Raw genomic sequence first — 27119 nt, 5'->3', positions numbered from 1 at the left:
GAGTTCCCACATGACACAGAGAGAGAAAGAGNCACGGGGCTCGAACCCACGAACTGCGAGATCATGACCTAAGTGAAAGTCGGACGCTTAACCGACTAAGCCACCCAGGCACCCCTCTGGTCTCCCTCTTCTTATAAAGAAAACTTCTATCATGGGGTCCCAATAGTCACCATCTCATCTCATCCTGTTTACTGCCCAGAGGCCCTTTCTCTAAATACTGTCACATTGGGAGTGAAAACTTCAACATGTACATTTGGGGGGGAAACAAACATTTAGTCCATAACAATAAGCTAAACGAAAAGTTATATAATCATATCAACAGATGCAGCAAAGGTATTTGACAAAAATCCAATACCCATACATGATCAAAACAAAACAAACAGAAAAAAACACTCAGCATAATAGGCTTTGAGGAGAACTTTCTCAACATGATTCAGGTCACCTACATAAAACCTACAGCTGACCTTATACTTACAGTGGAAGACTGAACCCCTCTAAGATAAGGAGCAAGGCAAGGATGCCACTTAATCAATATAGTATGCAAATTCTAGTCACTGCAACAATGGAAGAACAGAAAAAGGTGTGTACATTGGAAAAGAAGAAATAATACTGTCCTTGTTGGAAGATGACATGATTGCCTACATAGAAAATACTAAGGAGGGGCAACTGGGGGGCTCAGTCAGTTGAGCGTCTGACTCAATTTTAGCTCAGGTCATGATACCAAGGTCCTGGGATTGACCCCCGAGTCAGGCTCTGCACTGAGCATGGAGCCTGCTTGAGTCTCTCTCTCTCTCTCTCTCTCTCTCTCTCTCTCTGTCTCTCTCTCTCTCTCTGTCTTCCTCTCTCTCCCTCTCCCCACTCCTCACCTCTCCCTCTTCCTCTTCCTCACTCACAAGAGCTCTCTCTTTCTCTCAAAAAAAAAAAAGAAAGAAAATACTAAGGAATCTACAAAATACTCCTAAAACTAGTAGAGAGTTCAGCAAACTTTCAGAATAGAAGATCAACACACAAAAATCAATTACATTGCTATATACTAATGACAAACATGTAGAAATTTAAATTAAAAACATAATACCCTTTATAGTCACTTTAAAGGTAATTAAATACTTAGGTTATATTTAATAAAACATGTACAGGATCTGAAAAGTTATAAAATACTGAAGAAAGGAATCAAAGGAGGCCTAAAATAGACATGCACATCCCGTTCACAGAAGACTTAATGTAGTAGAGATAACGGTTCTCTCCAAATTGATCTATACATTGAACGTGGTTTCTATTAAAATCCTAGCAAAATATTTTGCACAGACAGGCATATTGTAAAATGTATGTGGAGAGGGGTGCCTGAGTGGCTCAGTCAGTTAAGTGTCCAACTTTGGCTCAGTCAAGATCTCATAGTTAGTGAGTTGAGCCCCGTGTCAGGCTGTGCTGACAGCTCAGAGCCTGGAACCTGCTTTGGATTTTGTGTCTCCCGCCCCACCCCTCTCTCTCTGCTCCTCCCCCACTCGCACTCTCTCTCCTCTCTCTCAAAAAATAAATAAAAACATTAAAAAATTTTAAATGTATGTGGAGAGGTGCAGACCCTAGAATAGCTAAAAACTAGTAAATTGAAAGGAATTACTCTACTTGACATTAAGACCCACAATGTAACTACAGTAATGGAGACTGCGATATTGGTGGAAGGATGGACACAGAGATCAATAGAACACAATTGAGATCCCGGAAATAGACCCACACAAATATGTTCAACTTGATTTTTCACAAAGTGCAAAACTACTTCAGTAGAGGAACTCTCCACAAATGATGTTGGAGCAATTGGATGCCCATAATTTTAAAAAATGAACCTAATACCATATACAGAAATTAACCCCAAATGGGTCATGATCTTAAATATAAAATTAAAAAACTTTTAGAAAAAAATCAGAAGAGAAAATCTTTAGGATCCAGGACCAGGCAAAGAATTCTTAGACTTCATATCTAAAACATGATACATGAAAAGAAAACTTGATAGTGGATCTCATTAAAATTTAAAACTTTTGCTCTGTGGGCAGCTCTGTTAAGAAGATCAAAAGGCAGCCAACAGTCTGGGAGAAAATATTTGCAAACCATATATTTGACAAAGGACTTGTATCTAGAATATATAAAAAAATATTACAGTTCAACAGTAAAATAATGAACACTCCCATCAGAAAATGTGCAAAAGATATAAAGAGACATTTCACTGAAGAGAATATACAGCTGGAAAATAAGCACATGAAAAGATGTTAAATATTAGCAAGTAGGAGCTAATGCAAATTAAAGCCACAGTGACATAGCACTGCATCTATCAGAAAGGCTAAAATAAAAAAATAGTGACAACACGAAATGCTGACGAGGATGTGGAGACACTGGATCTCTCATGCATGGCTGGTGAAAATGTAAAATGATACAACCACTCTAGAAAACAGTTTGGCCGTTTCTTTTCTTTTTTAAAAAATGTTTTTAATGTTTATTTTTGACAGAGACACAGAGTTTGAGTGGGGGAGGGAAAAAGAGAGAGAGTGAGAGAGAGAGAAGGAGACACAGAACCCAAAGCAGGCTCCAGGCTCTGAGCTGTCAGCACAGAGCTGACACGGGGCTCGAACTCACAAACTGTGAGATCATGACCTGAGCCAAAGTCAGATGCTTAACCGACTAAGCCACCTAGGCGCCTCTGGCCCTGTCTTATAAAACTAAATATGCAACTACTGGAGCCCCTGGGTGGCTCAGTCAGTTAAGTGTCTGATTGTTGATTTTGGCTCAGGTCATGATCTCACAGTTCATGGGTCTGAGCCCTGCGTTGACCACACTAACAGTATGGAGCCTGCTTGGGATTCTCTCTCTCCCCCTCCCTTGCTCACGCATAAGTGCTCTTGCGTGCACGCGGGCACGTTCTCTCTCTCTCTCTCTCTCTCTCTCTCTCTCTCTCTCTCTCTCTCTCAAAATAAATAAACTTAAGTTGTTGTTTTTTTTTTTCTTAATATGCAACTACTCTATAAGCCAGCAGTTGCACTCTTGGGCATTTATCCAAGAGAAATGAAGGCTGTGTTTACACAAAGATACATACACAGATGTTATAGCACCCTTGTTCATGATAGCCCCAAACTGGAAACAGGCCAAATGTTCTGCATTGGGTGAAGGGTTAAAAATTATGGTATATTCAGGGCACGTGGGCGGTTCAGCTGGTCAGGGCTCTGACTTCAGCTTGGGTCATGATCTCGCAGTTCATGAGTTCAAGCCCCACGTCAAGCTCTGTGCTTACAGCTCAGGGCCTGGAGCCTGCTTCGGATTCTGTCTCTCCTTCTCTCTCTCTCCCTTTCCTGCTCGTACTCTGTCTTTCTCTCTCAAAAATAAATAAACATTAAAAATTTTTTTAAAATTATGATACATTCATACCACAGGATATGATCTAGTAGGAAAAAGGAACAAATTACCAATATATGCAAGTGTACACTCTCTACTATTCCATTTACATGACATTGAAAAAAATGAAAGAAATTGAAAACAGATGAATGGTTTCACAGGAGTTNCCACCCCCCCAGCCCCGGACCTTCATGCATTGGAGCGTTGCTCTTAGTGCCTTGTCTGGGCTGTTCTGCTTGTTGAGAAGGAGCTGTGATCGGTTGTTGGAAAAGCTGATAGGAAATGTTGGTGAGCAGTCAACTGGCAGGGGCAGTGACCTTGTTTCTGTCATCGTTGAATTCTCAGGACTTAGCCTGGCACTCAGTAAAATGTTCACCAAATAAATTATACCTACTACCTTGACTACAGAAGACAATTCTTAGATACCCATGCAGCAATACCTTCAAAATTCAGACCTCTGCCAGAGAAAAAAGGGAGCTCCTTTAGTTAAAGAAAGTTCCAGAATGTTCAGAGCTGTAGACCTGAAAGAAGACTGAGTGAAGCAGAGGTGAGACTAGCCTCCATTCTGTCCCTGGACACTGGGTTTTCCCTGTGCAGTTCTGTCACTTTGCTGGCCACAACCTGATCTAGGGTCAACAGCTTCACTTTTAAGACAGAGGTGGCTGAAAGTTGATGGGGTTTAGGCTTTAGAGCCCTTACTCGCATTGACCCTATTCAATGCCCTCTACCTAATTTTGTATGTGTAACTTTGTCATCTTTTTCTTAAGGAAAGACTCCAACATTGTGTGTTCCGGGCCTCATGAAATTTGCATTCACCCCTGGTTCAGGGTCCTTCATAAAAACAGTGCCAGCTTTTGGTTGTCTTAGCCTAACTCAGACGGGCTGAAACTACCCAGTACTCAGAGAGAACAAACAGGAAAGAAGACAAAGACAATGTAAGCATCAAAAAAGCAAAGCTGTGTTGATACAAGTTTCTTCTTTTCTAACAGCTAGTATATTCCCAGCACTCACAAGCTCTGGGAGACAGTGGGGTTCCTCACCTCCCAGCACCAGAACTAATTCCACACAGAGGGGTCTTTTGATGATCCATTACATGAAAACTGGTAACCGAGAGCAAGGGCTTTGAATTGAGAGAATCAGGGTTCAAATATCATTGTAGTGCTTAGCAGCTATGTTCTTGACAAGTTATAGGCCCCTCTGTGCCTTGGTTTCCAACATCTGTAGAATGGGGCCATGATAATAGCTACCTTAAATTGGCCAGGATAGGCTACATAAGGCTGCGGAAACCCAACATCTCAGAGCCTTAAAAAAACAGTTTTATTAAGGTTTAGCTCTTGCTCAGGCTGTGTGTCCACTGCGGGTCTGTGGGGGTGGGTAGAAGAGCAGGCTCTGCTCATCAAGGCTCTCGCTCAGGACCAGACCGACAGAGGCTCTGCCCTTGAGAATAGTGTCTGTCGGTTCCAGTGCTGCTGTCGAAGAAGGGAAGGTGGTGATGTGCCCGTTAGCTCCAAAATGCTCCTTCCTTACATCACACATTCATTTCGTTGGCCAGAGCAAGTCCTGTGGCCACACCTAACTTTAGAGAGATGGGAAAGTGAAACTATTAACAGAGTGAAAAGGCAACACACAGAATGGCAGAAAATGTTTGCTAATCGTGTATCTGATTAGGGATTCATATCCAGAGTGCGTAAAGAACTCCAACAACTCAACAACAACAACAACAAAGCAACTCAATTTTTATTTTATTACTGTTATTATTTTAATTCTNATAGAACACAATTGAGATCCCGGAAATAGACCCACACAAATATGTTCAACTTGATTTTTCACAAAGTGCAAAACTACTTCAGTAGAGGAACTCTCCACAAATGATGTTGGAGCAATTGGATGCCCATAATTTTAAAAAATGACCTTGGTGACAGAGTTGTGTGTCTTGACTCTATTGATGTCAGTGTATATTCTGATTGTGATATTGCACAATAATGGTGTAGCTGTTAACACTTGGAGGGTACATGGGAGCACTCTGTATTATTTCTTAACACCGCATGTAAATCCATACTCATCTCAAAATAAAAGCTTTAATTTTTAAAAGTTACAAAGGGAGGTGGGGTGGGAGAGAACAATAAAAGACTACATTAAAGCTATTCTTGTCCTAACGGCCACAGTTTACAACCTAAGCCTAAGGCTGACCTGGAAGTCTCAGGATCTTGGAGTTGGGTCTGTGCAGTTCTGGAACATCTCTGCCTTTCCCTGCCCCATCAGCTAGGTCTGCATCCTTCTGGTCTTTGCATTGGTTGACTCTGAGTTCTGGTGGTGTATCTGGCNGTTTCAGGTGTACAATATAGTGATTCAACAATTCTATACATTATTCAGTGCCCATTACAGTAAGTGTTACTCTTAATTCCCTTCACCTATTTCACTCATTCCTATGCCTGCCTCCCCTCTGGTAACCACTAGTTCTCTATAATTAAGAGTCTGCTTTTTGGTTTGTCCCTTTTTTTCTTTGTTCATTTGTTTTGTTTCTTAAATATACATATGAGTGAAATCATATGATATTTGTCTTTCTCTGACTTATTTTACTTAGCATTATATCCTCTAGATCCATCCATATTGATGCAGATGGCAAGACTTAATTTTTTTTTTATGGCAGAGTGATATTCCTGTGGGGTGTGTGTGTGTGTGTGTGTGTGTGTGTGTGTGTACCACATCTTCTTTATCCACTCTTCTACCATGGACCCTTGAGCTGCTTGTATAATTTGGCTATTGTAAATAATGCTGCAGTGAACATAGGGGTGCATATTTGCCTTTTGAATTAGTGTTTTCATATTCTTTGGGTAAATACTCAGTAGTGGAATTACTGGATCATATGGCAATTCTTTCTTTAATTTTTAAAGGAAACTTAATATTGTTATTCATGGTAGCTGCACTAATTTGCATTCTCACCAACAGTACATCAGTGTTCCGTTTTCTCCACATCCTCGCCAACACTTGTTATTTCTTGTGTTGTTGATTTTAGCCATTCTGACAGGTGTGAGGTGATATCTCATTGTAATTTTGATTTGCATTTCCCTAATGATTGGTATTGTTGAGCATCTTTTCATGTGTCTGCTGGCCATCTGTATCTCTTCTTTGAAAAAATGTCTGTTTATGACCTCTGCCCATTTTTTAATTGGATTTTTTTTCTGTGGAGTTTTAGAAGTTCTTTATATATTTTGCATACTAACTTCTTGTTGGATATGTCATCTTCAAGTATCTTCTCCCATTTAGTAGGTTACCTTTTTGTTTTGTTGTTTCCTTTGCTATGCAGAAAATTTTTATTTTGATGTAGTCCCAATAGTTTATTTTTGCTTTTTTTCTTTTTCTTTTTTTACCTTAGGAGACATACCTAAAAAAACTAAAAAACTAAAGACACAACTAAAAAAAGTTGCTATGGCCAATGTCAGAGAAATTATTGCCTGTGCTCTCTTCTAGGAATTTTATAGGGTCTCACATTCAGGGTTTTTTTTTTTATGTTTTATTTATTTCTGAGAGAGACAGACAGACAGTGTGAGCAGGGGAGGGTCAGAGAGGGAGGGAGACACAGAATCTGAAACTGGCTCCAGGCTCTGAGCTAGCTGTCAGCACAGAGCCCAGTGTGGGGCTCAAACCCACGAACTATGAGATCATGACCTGAGCCGAAGTGGGACGCTTAACCGACTGAGCCACCCAGGCGCCCCAACAAATACTTTTCCAAGGAAAGAAAGCTCTGAAGATTTTTTTAAACTGTGAACTTTTTTTAAATAAAAAGTTTTATTGTCTCAGTCTCCTTTGATCTGTGGCACTTTTTCTTTGCCCGTTTTCTTCTGAATGTCTTCATAACTTTGTTTGCATTGAATCATAAGCCTGAGAAGCACTTTATTTATTTTCAAAAAAACTTTTTAATGTTTTATTTATTTCTGACAGAGAGAGACAGTGTGAGCAGGGGAGGGTCAGAGAGAGAGGGAGATACAGGATCTGAAACAGGCTCCAGGCTCTGAGCTGTCAGCACAGAGCCTGATGCAGGGCGTGAACCCACGAACCGTGAGATCATGACATGAGCCGAAGTCGGATGCTTAACCTACTGAGCCACCCAGGCGCCCCAAGCACTTTATTTTTTGACTCAAATCTACACCACTCCAGGCAGTTGAGATTTGGGGAACATGGCCTGTAACATGAGTACCCTGGGGGCACCTGAGAAAGTTGGTGGAGGTTTTCTACAATTTAAATCTAAATGAAGGGCCAGGTGGCCAGGACTCTACCTACATGTAGTTCTGCCAGAAATGAGATTTGTGATCTTGCAAAATCAAAGAACCTTTGTTAGCCTAATTATCCTCACCCAAATTAAACTCTCAAAGACCCTCAAAGACCCAAATGTTATATTGTTTCTAAACTATGTTACTCTTATTTTACCAGCATTGCATCTTTCTTGCCTCCTACCTCTTTCCTTGCTTCTTTCCTTAATGCTACAGATAATAGAGACGGACATTATTTGTTTCAGTAAAGATTGCCTGACCCTGATGAATCTCATGATCTCCTAAAGAAAGGAAGTGTTGTCATTTTGAAGTTATTACACTGATCTAACCTAAATTCTTCCCCCCAAATAGTTTCCCCGTGTGTGGCTAACATCTGTGCAACCGCCCACCTTGTAACAATATTCAATTAAGATGGTTTGTTTTAGTTCTTTGAGCTACTGATTCCTGGTTCCTTCATCCTTGCCTGACTCTCCCCGCCCCCCTCACCTCTTCAGAATTTCTTGCCTCCTTATTCCTTTGAGCTCTGCCCCAGGTGCCTGTGTGACTCTGGTTATAAGCATATCATTGGACTAATGGGTAAGCACAGCACACTTCCTTCTCACTTTTTTTAATGAGATAGAATGACATATAACATTATACACTTACAGGTATACAACATAATGATTCTATGTATTGCCTTCTCACTTTTCAGGCCTGCTCTGTTAGACTAGACAGCTGCCCTGAGGAGGGTCAGGGCTTGTCATTCGTGGAGCAGGTACTGTCAGTCTGAAAGGCCTGCTCTTTACTAAGGAGGATCCGAGATACCTAAAGTACGAGAGAAGTGAGAGAAGAGCTGGGACCTAACATCTGGATCCTGGCTAGAGTAATGAGTGACCGGGGTCGTGGCCTCATGGAGTCTTACAGAAAAGGAGTCTTTCCAGGCTTCTGTCAGTTGTGGTTCTCAAGTGGTCCCTGATCCCCCTCCCTGGGGCTCAGCCCTTCCTCATGAGTTCTCTCCAATAAATGCTTCCCTCTGCCTGGGGTTGTCGGATGAGAAGGGTTAAGCACCATATCTGAACACCTGCTGAGAACAAAATATCTCCACTCCCTTTCAAGGTGTATTTTAAGCTGGTTGCCTTTGGCTGGGCTCCCTTGTCATCCCCACTGGTGGGAGATCTTTATCTGAACAGGAATCTTCCTCCCGGAATGCTCCCTGACCCAGCCCTGCCTCTCCAGCTGGGAGTCGGCGTCTTTGGAACGAATGGCAGGGACTGCTTCATTCTTTGCACCTTTTATGATCCCCTGTGAGTGTAATTTATGAGTCACTTGCCAGAACAGGACTCTCTCTACCGTTGCCATGCGACAGTTCTGCTGGAAGTTGGGACCCAGTGGGCCGACCTGTCAGAACAAAGCAGGACTCCAGACCAAAGCCCCAGAGTCGTTGACAGGGGGGCCACTTTTTTGTGGTTATTGCCCAGTAACATCAAAGGCCCTTTGCTGTTTAGTCCCCTGGAAGTGGCTGAGGTGCTGAGTCTCTGTCTTACCCTAGAGCAAGGGAAATGTGCATTCCCTGCAGGGTCCTGTGCCCTCTTTAAGCCTTTTGGTCTCAGAAGGGCAGGTTGGAGGAACCGGGACCTTTCAAGAGTCCAAGGCAGAAGTTCATAACCTCTGGATGCATATTAGAATCACTTGTAATTGTTTTGTTGTTGTTGTTTTTTAAAGAAGACCTCATATTCATATCATCCCCACCCTAGGCTGATGGACTACAATCCTTTGGGGGTACATTTTGAGTTTGTTTTTATTTTCAGATTTCAAGAGATGCTAATGTGCAACCAGCTCGAAAACCAGTGGTTTACATCAGCGACTCTCAAAATGTCGTCCCCAACTAGCAGCTTGTTAGAAATGCGTACTTCAAATGCATATTCTCCACCCCAGACCTACTGAATCAGAAAGTCTGGAAGGGGGCCCAGATATCTGTCTTTTAACAAGCCCTCCAGGAGATTCTGCTACCCAGTAAAGTTTGAGAACTGCTGGTTTAAGGTGTAATATTAATATAGAAAGCAGGATAGTTATATGTGGCCTGTTGACACAACTGTGCAAAAGCATCAGTAGAAAAGATGCACTGAAAAAGATTGGATGAAAATGACAATAATAGTTGTATTGGGTGTAAGAATTACAGATTTTTTATTTTCAAAAATTTTAGTAATATCATTATATTGCTTACATACTCTTTTAAGAAACAGGAACTGGGTTGTGGGAGTGCAGTATTTTAGTGTTTCGTACTGACAGATGGAGTTGAGAGCATCATGAAGAATGTGGCAAGAGGAATGATGCTTGCTTGGACAGGCCCGACGTGGCAGATTTCACCTGAGGGCCTCTAGTTCCCTGGAGAGGATTATCTTGGCTCTTCTTCATCTCATCTGATGATTCTCAGCCTGGGTCACTCATTAGAGTCACTTGGAAAGGGCACCTGGGTGGCTCAGTAGGTTGAGTGTCTGACTTCAGCTCAGGTCATGGTCTCACAGTTTATGGGTTCAAGCCCCATGTCAGGCTCTGTGCTGACAGTTCAGAGCCTGGAGCCTGAGCTTCAGATTCTGTGTCTCCCTCTCTCTGTGCCCCTCCCCTGCTTGCACTCTGTCTCTCTCTGTCTTGTACTCTGTCTCTCTCTGTCTCTCAAAAATGAATAAATGTTAAAAAAAAAATTACCTGGGGAGGGTATATAACAACAGATGCCTGAGCTCCACTACCAGTTGAGCCAGAAACTTTGGAGAAAGGGCTCAGGCATCAATACAGATGGACAGACAAACAGACCAACCTGCCCAAGTGGTTTGGATGTATAGTGAGGATAGAACACCTCCCTCCTTGTTCTTTAGATTTTAAGGAAACCAGGTTATTTGCAGAGGTCATCATCTAGGTGTCTTGGGAGCTTCCTAACAGTGAGACATGGGACCGTTCTGCTAGAAGAGAGCATCACTCCCTCACCCCAGCAAGTGGGTGGCGGGTAGAATGGTGGGTCAGAGCTTGGGGGCCAGAGTCACATGGCTTAGGGGTGAATCCAGACTCTAATTACTTGCTATATGAACATAGAAAAAGTGACAGGATCCCTCCATGCCTCAGTTTCATCATCTGTAAAATGGAAATTCCTCATCTTAATAACAGTGCCTACCTCATGGGGTCATGGGGAGGATTGAATGAGCTAATACATGTTATTAAGATAGTTATATCTTATTATATTAAGTATTAATATAATAGTTATATCTTATTATATTAGTATATTAAGTATATATACTAAGTAATATACTTATATATTATAATATATATACTTATAATATATTATAATAATTATAATAATATTATAATATTAATTATATTATTATAATATAATATTAAGTATATTATATTAGTATATTAAGATAGTGCCTATCATGTAAGTATCCTATAAATGTGAGCTGCTGCTATCTCTTGCTCTTGTCCTTATTGTTAGTGGTCTTCCTAATCCCTCTAGGGCCCGGGTTAAGTTGAGTTGGACAGGTCATTGAACTGGGGTAGATCCCAGGACAAATGGACGCTTCAAAAATGTCTTTGTCTTATCATTCATAGTTCATAATCTTCTCTCCTTTTCCCGCTTCTTTCACTGGGCAGTCCTAGGGGCATGAAGATGATGGCAGTTGCATCCTTGAAATGTCTAAGTCATTCAAAGACCCCTCTAAGGACCAGTTATTATTTGCCCCCTCACACTTAGGGGGATTGCAGCCTTCCCCCTTTGTGCGGTATGACTTGTATGAGGAAACCCAGGGAACAGGAGTGGACAGCTTCAGGTTCAGTGGGAAACCAATTACTATTGCCTTTGATGCTCCTGTACTTTTACCTGGTGCTAGAAAAGGAGCCAGACGTGAGGGGGACACTCACCCTCCTCAGAGAAGTCCCCATGTCACTGTTGCACCTGCTTAAGTACTTATGAAGCCCCCAGATGTTTACACTTTCTCTGAGGGGCTGAGACATCCCAGAACCTGGAACCACCCCTAGGCTCTCCAGTTCTCGGAGGTCAAGCCTGGAATTGGAATTTGCTCCCAGGTCCCTGGTAGCTTTAGCCTGCCTGTGGTTGAGGAACACTGACTTCTCTTTGACATGGCCCTGTACCACACCAGAGTCAACTTGCTTCCACAGTGGTGGAAGGCACAGTCCTGACCTCAGGGAGATTATAGCCTGGTTGGAAGAAAAAGCCAGTGCCCAGGGTGGCCCTCAAAACAGAATGTGCTAATTTCCCAAGAGGAAGCTGAGGCGCTTTGGGAGCAGAGACAAGGCCAGGAATGCTCCTTGGGGAGTCAGAAAAGGCAAAGTTTGGAGAAGGGCATTCCCAGGAAAGAAGGCCCATCCAGCAGACACACCAAGACTGGAAACTATGGGCTCTATTTCAAAGATGGAAGTGGACAAGTAGATCAGGACTGGCCAGCAGGAACCTTAACCCTTCAGCTGGGGCCCATTTGTTCATCCAAGTGATCTGATTTCCAGCCCTTCACCCAAGTGTGTTTGCCATTGAAAATATCTCGCATCTTTTTTAAGGCAAAGGTGCAAGTGTGTCAAGGAGGAGAGGGAACAATTGGTGGGTCTTCGGGGCTGAGGGCTGAGGGCAGCTGGAGGGAAAACCCATCTTAGATGCGATGTTACTACAAGCATAGAGCAGGTTATTCCTGTTTTATAATTTTTTAAAATGTTGGGGTGCCTGGGTGGCTTAGTCAGTTAAGCGTCCGACTTCGGCTCAGGTCATGATCTCGCAGTTCGTGGGTCCAAGCCCCGCGTGGGGCTCTGTGCTGAATGCCAGCTAAGAGCCTGGAGCCTGTTTCAGAGTCTGTGACTCCCTCTCTCTCTCTGACCCTCCCCTGCTCACGCTGTCTCTCTCTCTCTCCTAGAAATAAATAAAACATTAAAAAAAAATTTTTTTTAATGTGTATTTATTTATTTTGAGAGAGAGAGAGAGAGGGTGCGAGCAAGCAGGGGAGGGACAGAGAAAAAAGGCGAGAGAGAATCCCAGGCAGGCTCTGCACCCCCTCACACACCCATGGGGGCCCAATCCCATGAACTATGAGATCATGACCTGAGCTGAAATCTAGAGTCAGACGCTTAACCAACTGAGCCACCCAGGCGCCCCAGCCTATTCCTATATTATAGGTAAGAAGTGGGCTCAGGAGAGTGTTGTGCACAAAGTCCCATAGGAGTTCTTAGTCAGACCTGGGATTTGAACTGGGCACATCAGGCTCCATTGTATCCAGCCTGTCCGTTCTCCACAGAGAGGATTCTCTGTTGACTTTGGATTCAGAAGGTTCCTTTAGTCCAAGGCCATCTTGTTAGTAATTTATAGTTTCTAAAGCACCCTCCCAGGTGTGACCTGGTTTGAATCCGAGCACCATTTCCTTCTGTCTTCTGATTATTTGTGATCATTTGGGCAAAGCTGTGAGCCTCCTTACGACTCAGGTTCCAACCAGTCATATCTGGTTCCTGACGAGGATGCTCCTCAGGCTCCCCCAACCTGACACCCTGAGACTCCATGTCCTTTGTCCTGTTTCCCAGGCTCTCTCCAGCAAACGCTCCCCGTCATGGTTTATGTTCTTCAGGTGCTCAGAAGCCCTTATGTCCTGCCATCCTGGCAGCCTTCCTCACAGCACACACATCCATCTCCTCAGGAAAGGAACAAAACTTCCTGTGTTTCATAATGCCTAGAAACTTGGTGAAGGTCATTATCTGATGTCCTTAACAAGGACACGTGATGACAGATGGAGCCTGGGACCAGGCCCAGTAAGTGGAACCTGCTTATTTTGCTCCATCTGATCAGCTGTGGACCTTTCGTGGAAAGAATCAAGGTTAAGCAGTGTGCACTGAGACAGTTGCTAGCCAAGGAATGTCAATCCATCTCCTCTCAGACGTTGCCCTTTTATGAAAGCTTTTTATAGCCCACTTTGTTGGGAGTAACTTTTTTCTTAATTGAGAATTCTAATTTTAAAGTGAGCTCTGACCTCTTTCTTTACAGAATCATTCTAGTGCTTTGATTGCATTTCATGGGTAGAAATTAAGATCCTTTATTGTCTGCTATCTGTGTTTTCCTCCACGGCTAGTTACCCATGGCAGACTGACACTTTATGGAGATCACAAATGAATTTATTCTGCTAGAATGTCAATAAAGGTCTTTGGAAAGTTTTATCAAGGTGTAGGAGGAAGTAAGAAACTATTTCCTCCTTATGAAGAAACCCATATGAGTCCCTCAGGGTATGTTTCAGTATGGATGGGAGCCAGTGGCTAAATGATTTTTGAAGCAGGAGGTAGAAAATTTCTTCACAGTGAACTTGAAGGGGAAAGCAAAGGGAATCTAATGTCTTCTTTAGAATTTGAAGAATTTGGAGTTTGGCAAGATCAGTTCTCAGGATAGAAGTTGATTCACATTGAAGAGAGTCATTCTGGGTGTTACCCTCCATGTTATACCTCAGGAGCTGGCTGAGGACTGTTGAAGGAACAGTCCTGTCTGTGACCCAACAACAAGGCTGAGAAGCCTACTCAGGCACACAGGGAGGTGTGCACACTGGTGTGTTCTGCAAACCACTTAAAAGAATGTGGATGCCCATCAGTAGGGAATGGGTGAATAATGAACAAATGATCTGGACCTACATGTGACTATATGAAAAGAAATCTCAAAAATATAACACTGGACAAAAATCGCCAAATGATTAGTTCTATTTATGTAAGGTTCTAAAATAAGCAAAACAATATTTATTATCTATGGCTATGCACACATAGCAAAATATGTAATAAAAAGCAAAGGAATGAAGAATACCAAATTTAAGAGTGGGTAACTCGTAGTGCCTGGCTGGCTGAGTTGGTAGAGCATACAACTCTTGATCTTGGGGTTGTGAGTTTGAGACCCATCTTGGGTATAAAGATTACTTAAAAATAAAATCTTAAAGAGTGGTTACCTCTGGAGTTGGAGGGAAATGAAATCTCAGAGGGGTTCACAAAGAACATCTATAGTTTCTGTTTTCTTAAAGTGATTGGTAGGTGTATACATTTAAAAATCTTATTCATATTTTTGAATGACTAAAATATTTTGTAATTTGTTTAAAAAATTTTAATGTTTATTTTTGAGAGAGAGAGAGAGAAAGTGAGGGAGGAGCAAAGAGGAAGAGAGACACAGAATCCAAAGCAGGCTCCAGGCTGCTGTCAGCACAGAGCCTAATGTGGAGCTCAAACTCATGAAACGTGAGATCATGACCTGAGCCGAAGCTGGAAACTTAACAGACTGAGCCACCAGGTGCCCCTGTTTTGTAATTTTAAATTTTGTTTCAATAAAGGGAGAACTATTCAAAACAGTTTGGCCAGTAGTTTCAATTTTTAATAATTACCTAAAAGATTTTTCTGGGGCTGATTAGCTTGACCTTTTGCTGTTCTCCCATTTTTTGCCCCACCCAATTCATTGTGACCACGTCATCATCCCTGAGTGTTAGCACCAGGGAGAAAATAAGAGAAAACTTGAAACTCTTCAGTTTCCTAATTGTTTGATGAGTAGGGAGTAGAAATTATGCACCAAAGGAAATCTTTGCATTTTTAGTGTATTTTATTCATTTATTACGATGCCAATAACAAAGGTTAACAGAGACAAACTTGAATTCTGGGTAAATATATAAGGATCTCCTGCCCGACTAAAGGGGAAAGGGGCTCTGATTGTATAAAGCTTGTTCTAGGCCCCTACCTCCAGGCAATTGGTTTCGATGTCCTGTTCTGAAATCAGTGTTTCCTTTGCATTAACAGCATGGCCGGACCCCCCTTCATCTTGCTGCCAATAAGGGCCATCTTTCTGTGGTCCAGATCTTGCTGAAGGCTGGCTGTGACCTCGATGTCCAGGATGATGTGAGTAGAAGCCACATTTTATTGGGATGAGTTGTTTAAGGAGCTTGTCTGCCTGGAAGTACACAGTATAGTGTGTAACCAGCTATGTGGTGGGAGGTTGAGAAGATGCTCTCCTAGCACTTTTTAGCTCCATCTTGGTCACCATGGTGGACAAACGTCTTGAAGACCCATTCTCAGTAGCAAGCTACAGTTTGCAAGGTTGGGGTGGTTTTCCCATCATGGTTCATGTGCTATCTAGTATCATCCACGTACAGAGCCTCAAAGGACATATTGCCTATGTCCTGTCCTGGTGTGGAGGAGTGCACCACACACCCAAACACACGCACATGTGCACACGTATGTGAGTGAGTGTGGGCAAGGCCTGTTGGAAATGTGTCATTGACTAGGCTTACCATTAGGGAAAAGTAGAACTTAAAAACATAACTTTTTCCTCTTCACACCTTGACTTTTCTTAGTATAAATTTAGTTTAAAAGGACCTGTTCAAATAAAAAATTAACAGATATCATGGAATCCAAGAAAAAGGAAGCATCCTAATAGAGTTCCCTCTTGTGTTATGCCTTTATTAAGACTCAGTCTCTGGGGGCACCTGGGTGGCTCAGTCAGTTGAGTGTCCAACTTTTGATCTCAGCTCAGGTCTTGATCTCAGGGTCATTAGTTCAAGCCCCCATTGGGTTCTGGGCATGAAGCCTACTGGAAAAAAAAAAAAAGACTCAGTCTCTGAGTCTCTTCATTCAGATTATGTAGACAGAGACTCCAATTGGCTCCTTTGAAGTCAAGTATTCATTCCTGAGTCCATCAACAGTGTCTGGGGTGAGGTCATGTCATGCACAGGGTTGCCGATTGGATCTTTGAGGAGGTAGATTCTCTAAGAAGAGGTATAGATAAGATGATATAAATTGTCCTCCAGTGAGCTATTAGGAAACAGCCTTATGATAATGTAATTGGAAATTATTTTCAGAAACTCGTTTTCAATTTCAATTCTAATTTGTGTGGTAGGACTCTAAGAAACAAATTTTGTGAGGAACACAGAATCTTATAGAATTTGCATATATCATATCTCTTCCTGATTCACCTTTAATAACTGAGGTTAGAGTGTTAATCAAATTTAAGCCCCTCGGGTGTGCTAGTAGGGTATAGGTCACCAAAGTGCATCTAGTTTTCTGTAGGCATCTATGTAATGTCCTAAAACTTGGCCAACATACAGTGAGTAGGACAGCATTTGGAAAAAAATAATGTCATTGTTTTATGTACAGGCAGAAGAAGGCTGTCCAGTATCATTCATAAATCTCTGGTTATATTTGGAATCGCTGGGTCATCAAAAATATTACTTTCAGATATTTTTGCTGATTTAGCTTTTAGCTGTTGATTTCTACCTCGGATCATAATACATTTTCCCTACACTGTGACCATTATAACAGTCCCGATTCTGTCACATCCTTAGATGACAGGACTAAAAATACAAGGAGAGAGAAGATTTCTCTCACAGGAAAGGCAGGACATTGGGTGGCTAGTGCAAACATGTTGGGATGCATCTGGTCTTCTCTTTGCATAATTGAAGCCTTTACTGACCATGGTGGCAAGGCTACCATGCCAGGCACGCTAACGCATCCTAACCCAACTCCTGCCTCAGGTCTCGAGCTCCAAAAATCACAGTGTTCTCATGCAGCAAGAGCCATGCTAACTTCCAAGAACTGTGGATGTTTATTTCAGGCGAGGTAGGAAGTAAAATAGGAGTTTTCACAAGGTAGCCAAGGGGACACATGTCAGCAGAAGGAAATTCAGCCCTACTTTTAGATGAGAACAATTTCTTTCATTTATTGGAATAATGTTTTTTCTTGCATATTTTCCTTGCCCCAATGTACATTGCTTCTCCCTGATAACTTAAATCAAGACAAAACAAAACAGAAACACCAGAACAAAACAGTGTTAAAACTGTTGGGAGTGGAGAAGGTAGAATTGATCTTCACTAGTTCTGAAGTAACGTGTTCGCGAGAATATTGTTCATGTCTATCTTCTACCTACTTACCGTGCTGTTGATGATCAGCTTTGAAACTTAATGCAAGAATCTGAAGAAGAAAACTATAGGTGTTTTTTAAAGAAGCTGGGGCATTAATTATTGGAAAAATTCAGTTCAGAAGTTACCTGTCTTGGATGATGGGTAGAAGTAGAGAATGTTAATATTATGAAGAATTTACTCCTAACTTCATATTCTACAGATACGTTCCTTATGTCACGGTAAGGACTGAGAATTAGTTGAAGAATGACCTCCAGTGGCCTGGAGTGGGATTATTATGAATTTCAACCTGTGGAAACCAGTTCTTTAGAATATGCAACTCCAGGAGAAAATTCCCTCTTGCTTCCTGCCAATCCTGTCAACTCACATTGGAGCTCTAATGCCATCTCTGATTGGTCAATGAGCAACCACACGGCCCCTACCTCAGAAATAGCCCAGGACCCTGTGGCCATGATAAAAGCCATGAAGGAAGAAAAAAATAAGAAAAAACAGAGAAGAAAGGCTAGGAAGAACCCTAGAAGATCAGAGAGAGAACACGAGGTCAGCAATTTGCTTTGCACACCTACACTGTTTCGGGCTTCCTTGCAACATGTCTGTCTGTGCCGCCTGGGAGGGATTCCTCCTGAAGAGGAGGGACGTGTTCCACTTGCATGATTCGTGTTTCTTCCATGAGCTTAGCTTTGCAATCTGCCTGCACTGTGCTCTTTCTTTTTCACCATGTAGGAGAGAGAACTAAAAGTATTGCAAAACAAAGATTGAGACCTCAGAGGTTCCAAACTCCTTAAATTCCCAAAGCAAGAAACACTGAAGTCAGAAAAATTGAGAGCTGGCAGTTCATGCACTTTGCAAACAGGTCAGCATGTACCAGATCAAAGTGCCAAACTGCAAGGTTGCTGACTCTCCGGGTTTCCAACTGCAGTGTTTTTCCTTCAGCTTCTTTGTAGTTAATCATTCAACAGATACTTCTTGGGCGCCTGTAGTGGCCAGGGCCCTGTGCTAAAGCACTTAGCTAGATGATGCCATAAGAGGCAGCTTCAAACCCACAGAGGGACCTGATCTTTTTTAAGGCCTTCTCTGAGGTTAATTGACTTCATAGGGTGGAAACGGTTTGGAGTAAGTGCAAAGAGCCTTGACAAATTGACTTCTGGCCTACCCACGCTACCCCAAATTAGCTGGTTATCCTAGGCAAGGCACTGAGCTGCACTGAGGCTTCGTTTTTTTAAATCAATAAAATGATGCCACTTGGAGTACAGTAGTGTCAGTAAATATTCATTGAACACGTAACTGCTGATAAGAGTGTCAGATTTTTTCTAGCATCTTTTTTCAAAGTTTCAGTATCTCAGGGTTTATTTATATCATAGAAATAAGGATTATGGCAAAGACGCTGCTTGGGTCTGTTAATAAATATGTATTGAGGACACATTTTATTGTCTTCTGTGTCCTGTTTCAAAGAGAAAACGTTTCCACAGTAAATTTCAGAGGAGGAAAGCGATTCCCAGGAAACCGGCTCTGTTTCAATCAAGGGTCTCAGGTCTTGATTGTACTGTGTTCTGGGAAGAGTAGCCTGAGATGGAAAGCCCAAGGTGGCCCTTTGCTTATGTTATTTCACGTCTCTCCGAGTTTAACTCTCATCTTCTTAACTTTAGAGTAGCTGTTTTTTTAGGCCAGAGAAAGTGTCTTACTCAGTCCTCCAGAATTGTCCCAGGTAGTGTTCGCAAAGCTAATGGTAGAGCTCAAGGGCAGCCACTTATGGTGGCAAGGCTGATGTTGGTGCCTTCTCAGCAGTGTTTATCCAACTCATGAGGCCGGGACCCAGGTTCTGAGTGAGGTCTTGGAGGGAAGTAAGGATGGAGGGGAAGCTATGGCCTGGAGACAGGCAGTACCCCTAAAAGGTCTCTGCAGGAGACACCCGTGCCAGTGGCTTAAGACAATTTGTGTTGTCACTGCAGCCTCACACAGGTTGGTAGATCTCCTTGAGTCTTGATAATCCATCTGGAAATTTCCTTTTAAAGGCTAAACTGAAAGTTAGATTTAGCTTCTTTCATTGAGTCAGAGTTCCACGAAGGAAAGTCCCCTCCACAGGGAAGCAAAAACATTAGATTCATGCTGAGAGCAAGTAAAAAATATTGGTGATGTTCTGGCTCCAAAGCTGCCTCAACTCGTGACTTAGTGGCAGCTTGTGAGACACGACAAACCACTGACCTGCAGCAAGGCTTAGGTTAGACTGTGCCTTAACTAGTGGAGGCTCCTTGTGCCTTGACTCAGATGGAAGAGTGGTCGACACGACCCATGAGTTTGGGGCTTTGTGCACGACAGGGACAGAATGGTTATGTTCTTTTATGCAAAAAGGTTGGTGGAGTGCTGAGTAGAGTGCTGGCAGTCTGTGGGAATATTAAAAGGCCCTGTCGGTGTTTACTCTGGAGGAGTGAGCTGTGGTCTTCTCTTTCTTGATGAGCACAGAACACCATCTTTCTCATCAGATCATAAATTCCACTTGAGGTCCATTTTGGGAAAACCTGTCACCCTTCTTTTTTTTTTCTTAAAAATTTTTAGTGTTTATTTTTCAGAGAGACAATGTAAATGGGGGAGGGGGAGAAAGAGAGGGAGACACAGAATCTGAAGCAGGCTCCAGGCTCCGAGCTGTCAGCACAGAGCCTGATGGGGGTCTCAAACTCATGAACTGTGAGATCATGACGTGAGCTGAAGTTGGAAGCTTAACCAGCTGAGCCACCCAGGCACTCCCACCTGTCACCATTCTGATGGGGAAATGACAGTCTTGGAAATTCTTATAAAGTTAAGACATGGGCAGTTTCTCATAGGATTACTTGTTTGGACATTAAGAGTACATCATCTGGAAACACTCCTTAAGATGTTTGAGACGGACATGTAATGGCTTTACACACCTCCTTCAACTGCTGATCCAGTAGCCATATTCTTCTTGTGACTACAAAGCACGCAGAAAGGGTTCTCCTTGGGTGGGGGGTCTGGGAAGGTGGACAAGAAGAAAACCATGTCCAAACCTTATTTATAGTGGGAATGATGATTTAGGATGCCAAGGGGAGCATTCCTGATGGAAATGCTGTGGGCAGTGGGAAATCATAATAATGGAGTGGGGTGTCCTGACCCATCACTGCAGAAATCCCTCAAATTCTACAAGTGAACAGTGAGAAAAGATTCTAAGATTTGGACAATCCCATTATTAGTGTATATTATTACAGCTTAGACTTTTAATAAATAGCAGTTTTTCCTGTTGCTAAAATTATATGTGTTAAATATAAAAAGTTGGAAAGTATTAAAAAGTATAAGGGAGAAAATAAAAATCATTTCTCCTCATGGATTTCTAAATGGAGGTTTTCTTTTAATTTTAAGAAAGTGAATTTGAGTTTTAAATAGGATTAAGTGTTTTTTTATTGTGATAAAATGCAGGTAATATAAAATTTACTATTGTAACCATTTTAACTGTGCCATTTTTAAGGCACAGTCTAACCTGGCATTGAGTACATCCACATTGTTGTACAACCATTACCACTGTCCATCTCCAGAATTTCTTTTTGGAGTAAGTGCTTTTAATGTGCATTGCTGTTGGTTATAGATTCCAAAGAGTTCGGTAAGTAGACTCAGCATTTCATTAAGGCTATTTATAGGTAGCAGCGTATCTCTGTTTTCAAAATCTCCGTGTTTTCTGTCTTATAAAAGTCTCTCTTTCCTCTCTTAGGCTCAGGACAAGGGATGCCACAGGGTGTGTCCTTTGCCTCTCTGGTGCTCCACCAGAACATTTTACTTATTCAGAACTCTTACCAACCAAATCCTAGAACACAAGAAGGGGAGAGACCTTGGGGGTCATCTACCCCTGAACCCAAGGCCCAGCAAGGTGACCGGTGTTTCCCAAGACTGTGCATGTCTCACATCTTCTGACTCCCTTGCCCTGTACTCCTTCCTTCCTATCAGAACTTTTTCACACTGGTCACCTGTCTCCCCATTCCAGTTTGGACCCCAGGCTAGACTTGATTTGTCTCGACTTCTTGAGTACATGTCAGAGATGAGATTGCTCTTAGAGGCTTTAGAACCCTCTCTTATCTTGACCATCTTACCTCTTCTCTAGTGCAATTAGGGGCAGGAGTCAAGTTCTCTTTGGTGCCCTGATGGAGAAAGAGAAGGTCAGCAGTCCCAGGCATCTGATCACAGAAAAAAGGGTCAAATACGTCATAAATCAGTGAGGATGCTGTCATGAAATATCAGAAGAGGTTTCAAGACATACACAGTGATAGCTTGTAGTCCTGGAGTCCTCAGATGACACAGAATCAATCCCTTCATTGCTTTTAGCCCATAAAGTCAATCAAAAAATATGTACCCATCATCAAATCATGAGTGTTACTAACTGGCATAGCTGGATAGTGATTCCTCTGAAAGTGGGGAGTAGAGGACTCAGTAGGGAGTAAAGATTGTTGGTTTAATTGCATCACACACACAGTCTAGCTTTTCACAGATGTGACAGTCATATTCCCTCTGAACGCTGCCTTTCCTTGGGACGGTGGGTCAGTGCCTGACCCTCATTACAAGGTCAACTCTGGAGCTGTTTTGTGGTTGGTTTGAGATTCCCACTGAGTTTGTGAACAAAAATGCTCCACCTGGCGGAGTGAGCAGTCTGCTGCAGTTGAGAATGGAGATGTCTTTGTGTCAGAGTGGAGGGGTGAGTCGTGCGAGGGGGGGATTGGGAGAGCTGACCACTGTTCCTGCCTCCACATCACTCTGCAGGGGGATCAGACTGCGCTGCACCGGGCCACAGTGGTGGGGAACACGGACGTCATCGCGGCACTCATCCAGGAGGGCTGTGCTCTGGACCGCCAAGACAAGGTGACATGGGGCGTGTCAGCTTGAGGACCTTGCTTGGGGAACTTGTGATGGCTCAAGGTGTTACGATTCCTGAGTCCTATGTGTCATGAGTAAAATCAGCCTAACTTTCTTTTGCAAGAGTATCTAATATCCCAATAAATTTTAATTTTTTAATCGTTTCCCCTGTTCTGCGGCAGCAGTGGGCAACCACACACGTATAAATGGTAAAGAAAAAAAAGTCTGGAAATAATGACCTGTGGAGGCCTGGGTGGGGAAAGGGATGTGCCCTGAACTCTATTTCCAATTTTTTTAAAAAGGAAAGTGAGCAAGTTAATTTATTTAAACAGTATTGGAAGAAAAACAGTAAGCAAAATCAATTCTTTAAGAAATCCCAATGACATATTTTATATTAATCTGTTGCTTTTAAATTGTTAAACAGTCTTAAAACATGGGACTTCAGGGGTGCCCGGGTGGCTCAGTTGGTTGGGCGTACGACTTCAGCTCAGGTCATGATCTCACGGTTTGTGGGTTCAAGCTCTGTGTCAGGCTCTGTGCTGACAGCTAGCTCAGAGGCTGGAGCCTGTCTTCGGATTCTGTGTCTTCCTCTCTCTCTGACCCTCCCCTGCTCATGCTGTCTCTGTCTCTCTCAAAAAATAAGTAAATAACATTAAAAAAATTTTTTTTAATTAAGAAAACTTCACAATTGAACTTCACAATTAGGTGTAGTTCAGCCTCTGCTTACTTTTTAGACAAGTTTTTATTAAACATAATATATATACAGAAAAATGTGCACGTTATAAGCATGCAGTGCTGTGAGTGTTCACTAACAGAGCACATCTATGTGAGCCCCCAGATCGAGAAGCAGATCAGATCAGCACACTGGGAGCCGCCTCAGTAGTGCCCCTGTCCGGTCACTTTTCCTTTTTCTTCCTGCGGTGCTGTCAGTCCTGCTGGCCAGGCCACACACCGCCACGGACCATCTCACTCCCTAGGGCCACTCCCCTACCATGGCCTTTGAGACCCTAGATTCCCCTTGTGGTGTCAGCACCATTCAGCCTGTCTCATGGTGTGGCCGAATAAAAGCTAAAGCTAGCGCCTGGACATGAGTGGACAGTGTCCTGCGCTCTGACCTGGAACAGCACGGGCGGTCTCTCTACCTCTCCTCTCCGTGCTTCTCTCTCCCTGTAAACCCAGCCCTCAGCCCCACCCTCCACACTTCACTGCACTTGGTATTTCTTTTTTTATAGGAAGTTAACCAAATACCAGCTGTGTTTGTTAATTGGTTTTTGTTTATTAAAAAAATTGTTTTAATGTTTATTTACTTTTGAGAGAGAGAGAGAGACAGAGTATGAGCAGGGGAGGGGCAGAGAGAGAGGGAGACACAGAATCTGAAGCAGGCTCCAGGCTCTGAGCGGTCAGCACAGAGCCTAATACGGGTCTTGAACTCACGAACCTCGAGATCATGACCTAAGCCAAAGTCGGATGCTTAAATGACTGAGCCACCCAGGTTCCCCAGCTGGTTTTTATTTAAAAGCCACATATTGAAGACACTTGTTTATCTTATTTACAAGTCACTGCTTTCTCAGTGCCCACTTGTTTCGGTCCCTGAGACTTTGGATTAAGCTGGGTGAGATTAAATTTGGGAGAAGAAAAAGAAAGGAGGAATCTGCCTACCCGGCCCTTGGGCCCAGAAACTTATGGAGCTGGACTCATTTACCTGGACTTTTCAGGGTTCTCTCCGGGGCCAGGGGCATAGCAGAGCAGACCCCAAGGAGTGATGGAGGTGGGAAGGAATGAACATCATGCCTGTCGTCTTGATGTTGCTTTCTGTTAAACGTGACCTGTGGGTAAGCCTTTCTCAGCCAGACTTCCCAGGGAGGTTTAAGCCCTAATGCCTGAAGGCATCCATTGTACACATAAATCTAAAATGGTACTTGTTATGTACCATTTCTGGGAGAATGGAGAAACTAGCCACTAAAATCATTTTCTGGGTTCTGGTTCAGATGAGAAGGTTTTTTTCTTCTTTTTAATGTTTATTTCTGAGAGAGAGCGAGAGCACGAGCAGTGGAGGGGCAGAAAGAGAGAGGGAGACACGGAATCTGAAGCCTGAGCCGAAGTCAGATGCTTAACCGACTGAGCCACCCAGGTGCCCTGGCAAGCCTGTTTTGAAAAAGAACCTGTGGCATGGCCTAGAAATACGCTACGATGTACTGATTATAATGAGATAATTTAGGTCTTGGGTAATGTGCTCTCTGTCTCTGTATGTGTTCCTCAGGATGGGAATACGGCCCTACACGAAGCGTCCTGGCACGGTTTTAGCCAGTCAGCCAAACTGCTCGTTAAAGCAGGAGCCAACGTGCTTGCCAAGAACAAGGTGAGGCCCAGCAGGTGCTAGAACTCCTCATTCACAGGTGAGGATGGCTACAGGGTTTTGTCCCTGTGGGAACCTCCTCTCTGAGCAGAGCAAGAGCTCAGGGGAACATGTGGAGCCCGGCAGGGGAAATGAAAGCTTGGAACTCCATCGTGAACATAATCTCCGTGGTGAGCAAGACAACCTGGAGTGGCTTTGACTTCCTTTGAACTCTCCTGGGGCTCACTGCTTTCCCATTGGTTTATTAGAGTGTCATTAGGCAAGCAGCCCTGTCCTCGTGGAAATAGAGGCCAGTAGCACCTGTTCTCACTCATTTCCTGTCTTCCCTCCCGTCACTCCTCATGTCTTATTCCCCTCCTCCTGTGCTCATTATTACTGAATGCATCCCTGCATTATTTCAGAAGCCTCATAGCACATTGGCCAGCCTGCCTAGCTCCTTCTGCATCCTGCTCCTCCCCTACCCAGAAACCTTCCAGTAAAGCTCCTCAGCCTGGCACTGCCTCAGGCCTCCCTGGAGTGGCCTCAGCCTATGTCTGCACCTCCTCCCTGTGCCTTTGCTAGTATGTGCCTCCTATGCTATCAGAGTGGGCTCACTATGCCTGTTGCCCGCTCCTTGTGGGGTATCCCGCTCCTCATTCCTGCCTGTAGACCTCCAACTCAGGCTTCCAGGGCCGCGGCCTCTCCCTCCCCAAAGGCCCATCAGGGTGTCACCTACAGGGTTCCCTTGGCACTTCACACAGCTTTGTGCCGTCATTTACTCGTTAAATGTTTCTCATGGTTCCCTCATGGGACAGAAGCTTGAATAAAAGAAGCAAGCCATGCATCATGATATTTCCAATAACGCCTGAGTCACTGCCTGGCAGACCGGTGGCTTCTTCACTTCTTCAAGGTGGTACATTGTCTGGAACATGAGTTGTAGGTGGATCCATGTTGTTCATTAGATCCTTGAACTCTGAGAAATAGGCAGTTCCCAGTTAATGGATAGGGAAGTGTAATCTGGGAGCTAGTAGTCTTAGAACTAAGACACATGACTTGTTTGTGACACAGTCAGGGCCATAAACTATCCTGAATCTGCTCCACCACACTGCCTCCTATCCTATTTGGGGCCCCAGAAGTATTGTGGAAAGCCACGAGTCCTCTCTAGATAAAACAGCAGGAGCAAAGATAGATGCCATCCCAGAAGAAAGACTTCTACATTCTCTACCAGCCACAACCTCTGAGGAAGCTTCTAGGAAAGTCCTCTGCCACCCCCAGCTTTATTGAGGTATAACAGGCAAATAAAATTGTAAGATATTTAAAATGTACAAAGTGATGACTTCATATATGTATGCCTTGAGAAAGGATTGCCCCCATTGGGTTCAGACACCCATCACCTCACGTTTACCCTTTAAAATTTTTTTTGATAGAAACATCTAAGTTCTAGTCTTTGTAAATTTCAGCTATACAATAGAGTTTATCAACTGTCTTCACCGTGTTGTAACATTAAATCCTTTAGACCTTATTCATCATTTAACTGAAAGTTTGTACTTACCAGCCTCTCCCTGTTTTCCCCACCCTCCCACATCTAAGTGATATCGTACGGTATTTATTTCTCTGTCTGGCTCATTTCATTTAGCATAATGTGCTCCACGCTCATACATGTCGCACATGATAGAATTTCTTTTTTTTAAGGTTGAATAATATTCTGTTATATAAGAAAGGTTCTTCTTACTCAGTGATTAGATCAGCCCCTGTCTGGAAATAAGTACACATTAGTCAGGATGGGAAAAATGCCTGCTGCATAGATCTACCTAGGTCATATTTTCTAACTGTCAGTTTCTGAGGTGTAATGCATATACAATAAAGTTCATCTGTCTGAGCTATACTACTGTAGAATTTTGACAAATGTATATAGTTGAGTAACCACCACCACAATCAGGGTGTAGAATATTTCCAACACCCCAAAGACTTCCTTTGTGCCCCTTGGTGGCAGTGTTCCCGTGCATCACCCCCAGCTCCTGGCAACCACCAATCTGTTCTGCCTTCCCCAGAATGTCATACAAATGGAATCAGACAGTATGGAGCATTTTGTGTCTGACTTCTGTAAGTCACTGTGACTTCCTTCAGTTAGGTTAATATTCTTGAGATTCCTCCATGTTGTTACACGTGTGATTAATTCATTCCTTTAAAAAAATTTTTTTTAATGTTTATATTTTGAGAGAGAGAGAGACAGTGTTGGTGGGGGAGGGGCAGAGAGAGACAGAGACAGACAGAATACGAAGGAGGCTCCAGGCTGTCAGCACAGAGCCCGACGCAGGACTTAAACTTACGAACCGCAACATGACCTGAGCCAAAGTCACTTAACTGACTGAGCCACTCAGGCACCCCTAATTCATTCCT

At 43.1% G+C, this 27119-nt stretch overlaps 1 protein-coding gene across 1 annotated transcript in view; it reads left to right on the top strand.

The window, feature by feature from the left end:
* ANKRD6 (ankyrin repeat domain 6) overlaps window positions 1-27119 on the top strand; it is a 71929-nt gene that overhangs the window by 20679 nt on the left and 24131 nt on the right. The window contains exons 2-4 of the mRNA XM_077750228.1: window positions 15423-15521; window positions 22292-22390; window positions 24645-24743. Of these exons, the coding sequence (XP_077606354.1) occupies window positions 15423-15521; window positions 22292-22390; window positions 24645-24743 (297 nt within the window). The remainder of the gene's footprint in view (window positions 1-15422; window positions 15522-22291; window positions 22391-24644; window positions 24744-27119) is intronic.

Source organism: Crocuta crocuta, unplaced genomic scaffold (genome assembly GCF_008692635.1).
Source record: "Crocuta crocuta isolate KB4526 unplaced genomic scaffold, BGI_CrCroc_1.0 scaffold9, whole genome shotgun sequence".
In the NCBI taxonomy this organism is placed as follows: Eukaryota; Metazoa; Chordata; class Mammalia; order Carnivora; family Hyaenidae; genus Crocuta; species Crocuta crocuta.
The sequence above is the reverse complement of the archived record's forward strand: the minus strand, read 5'-3'. Positions and strand labels throughout refer to the sequence as shown.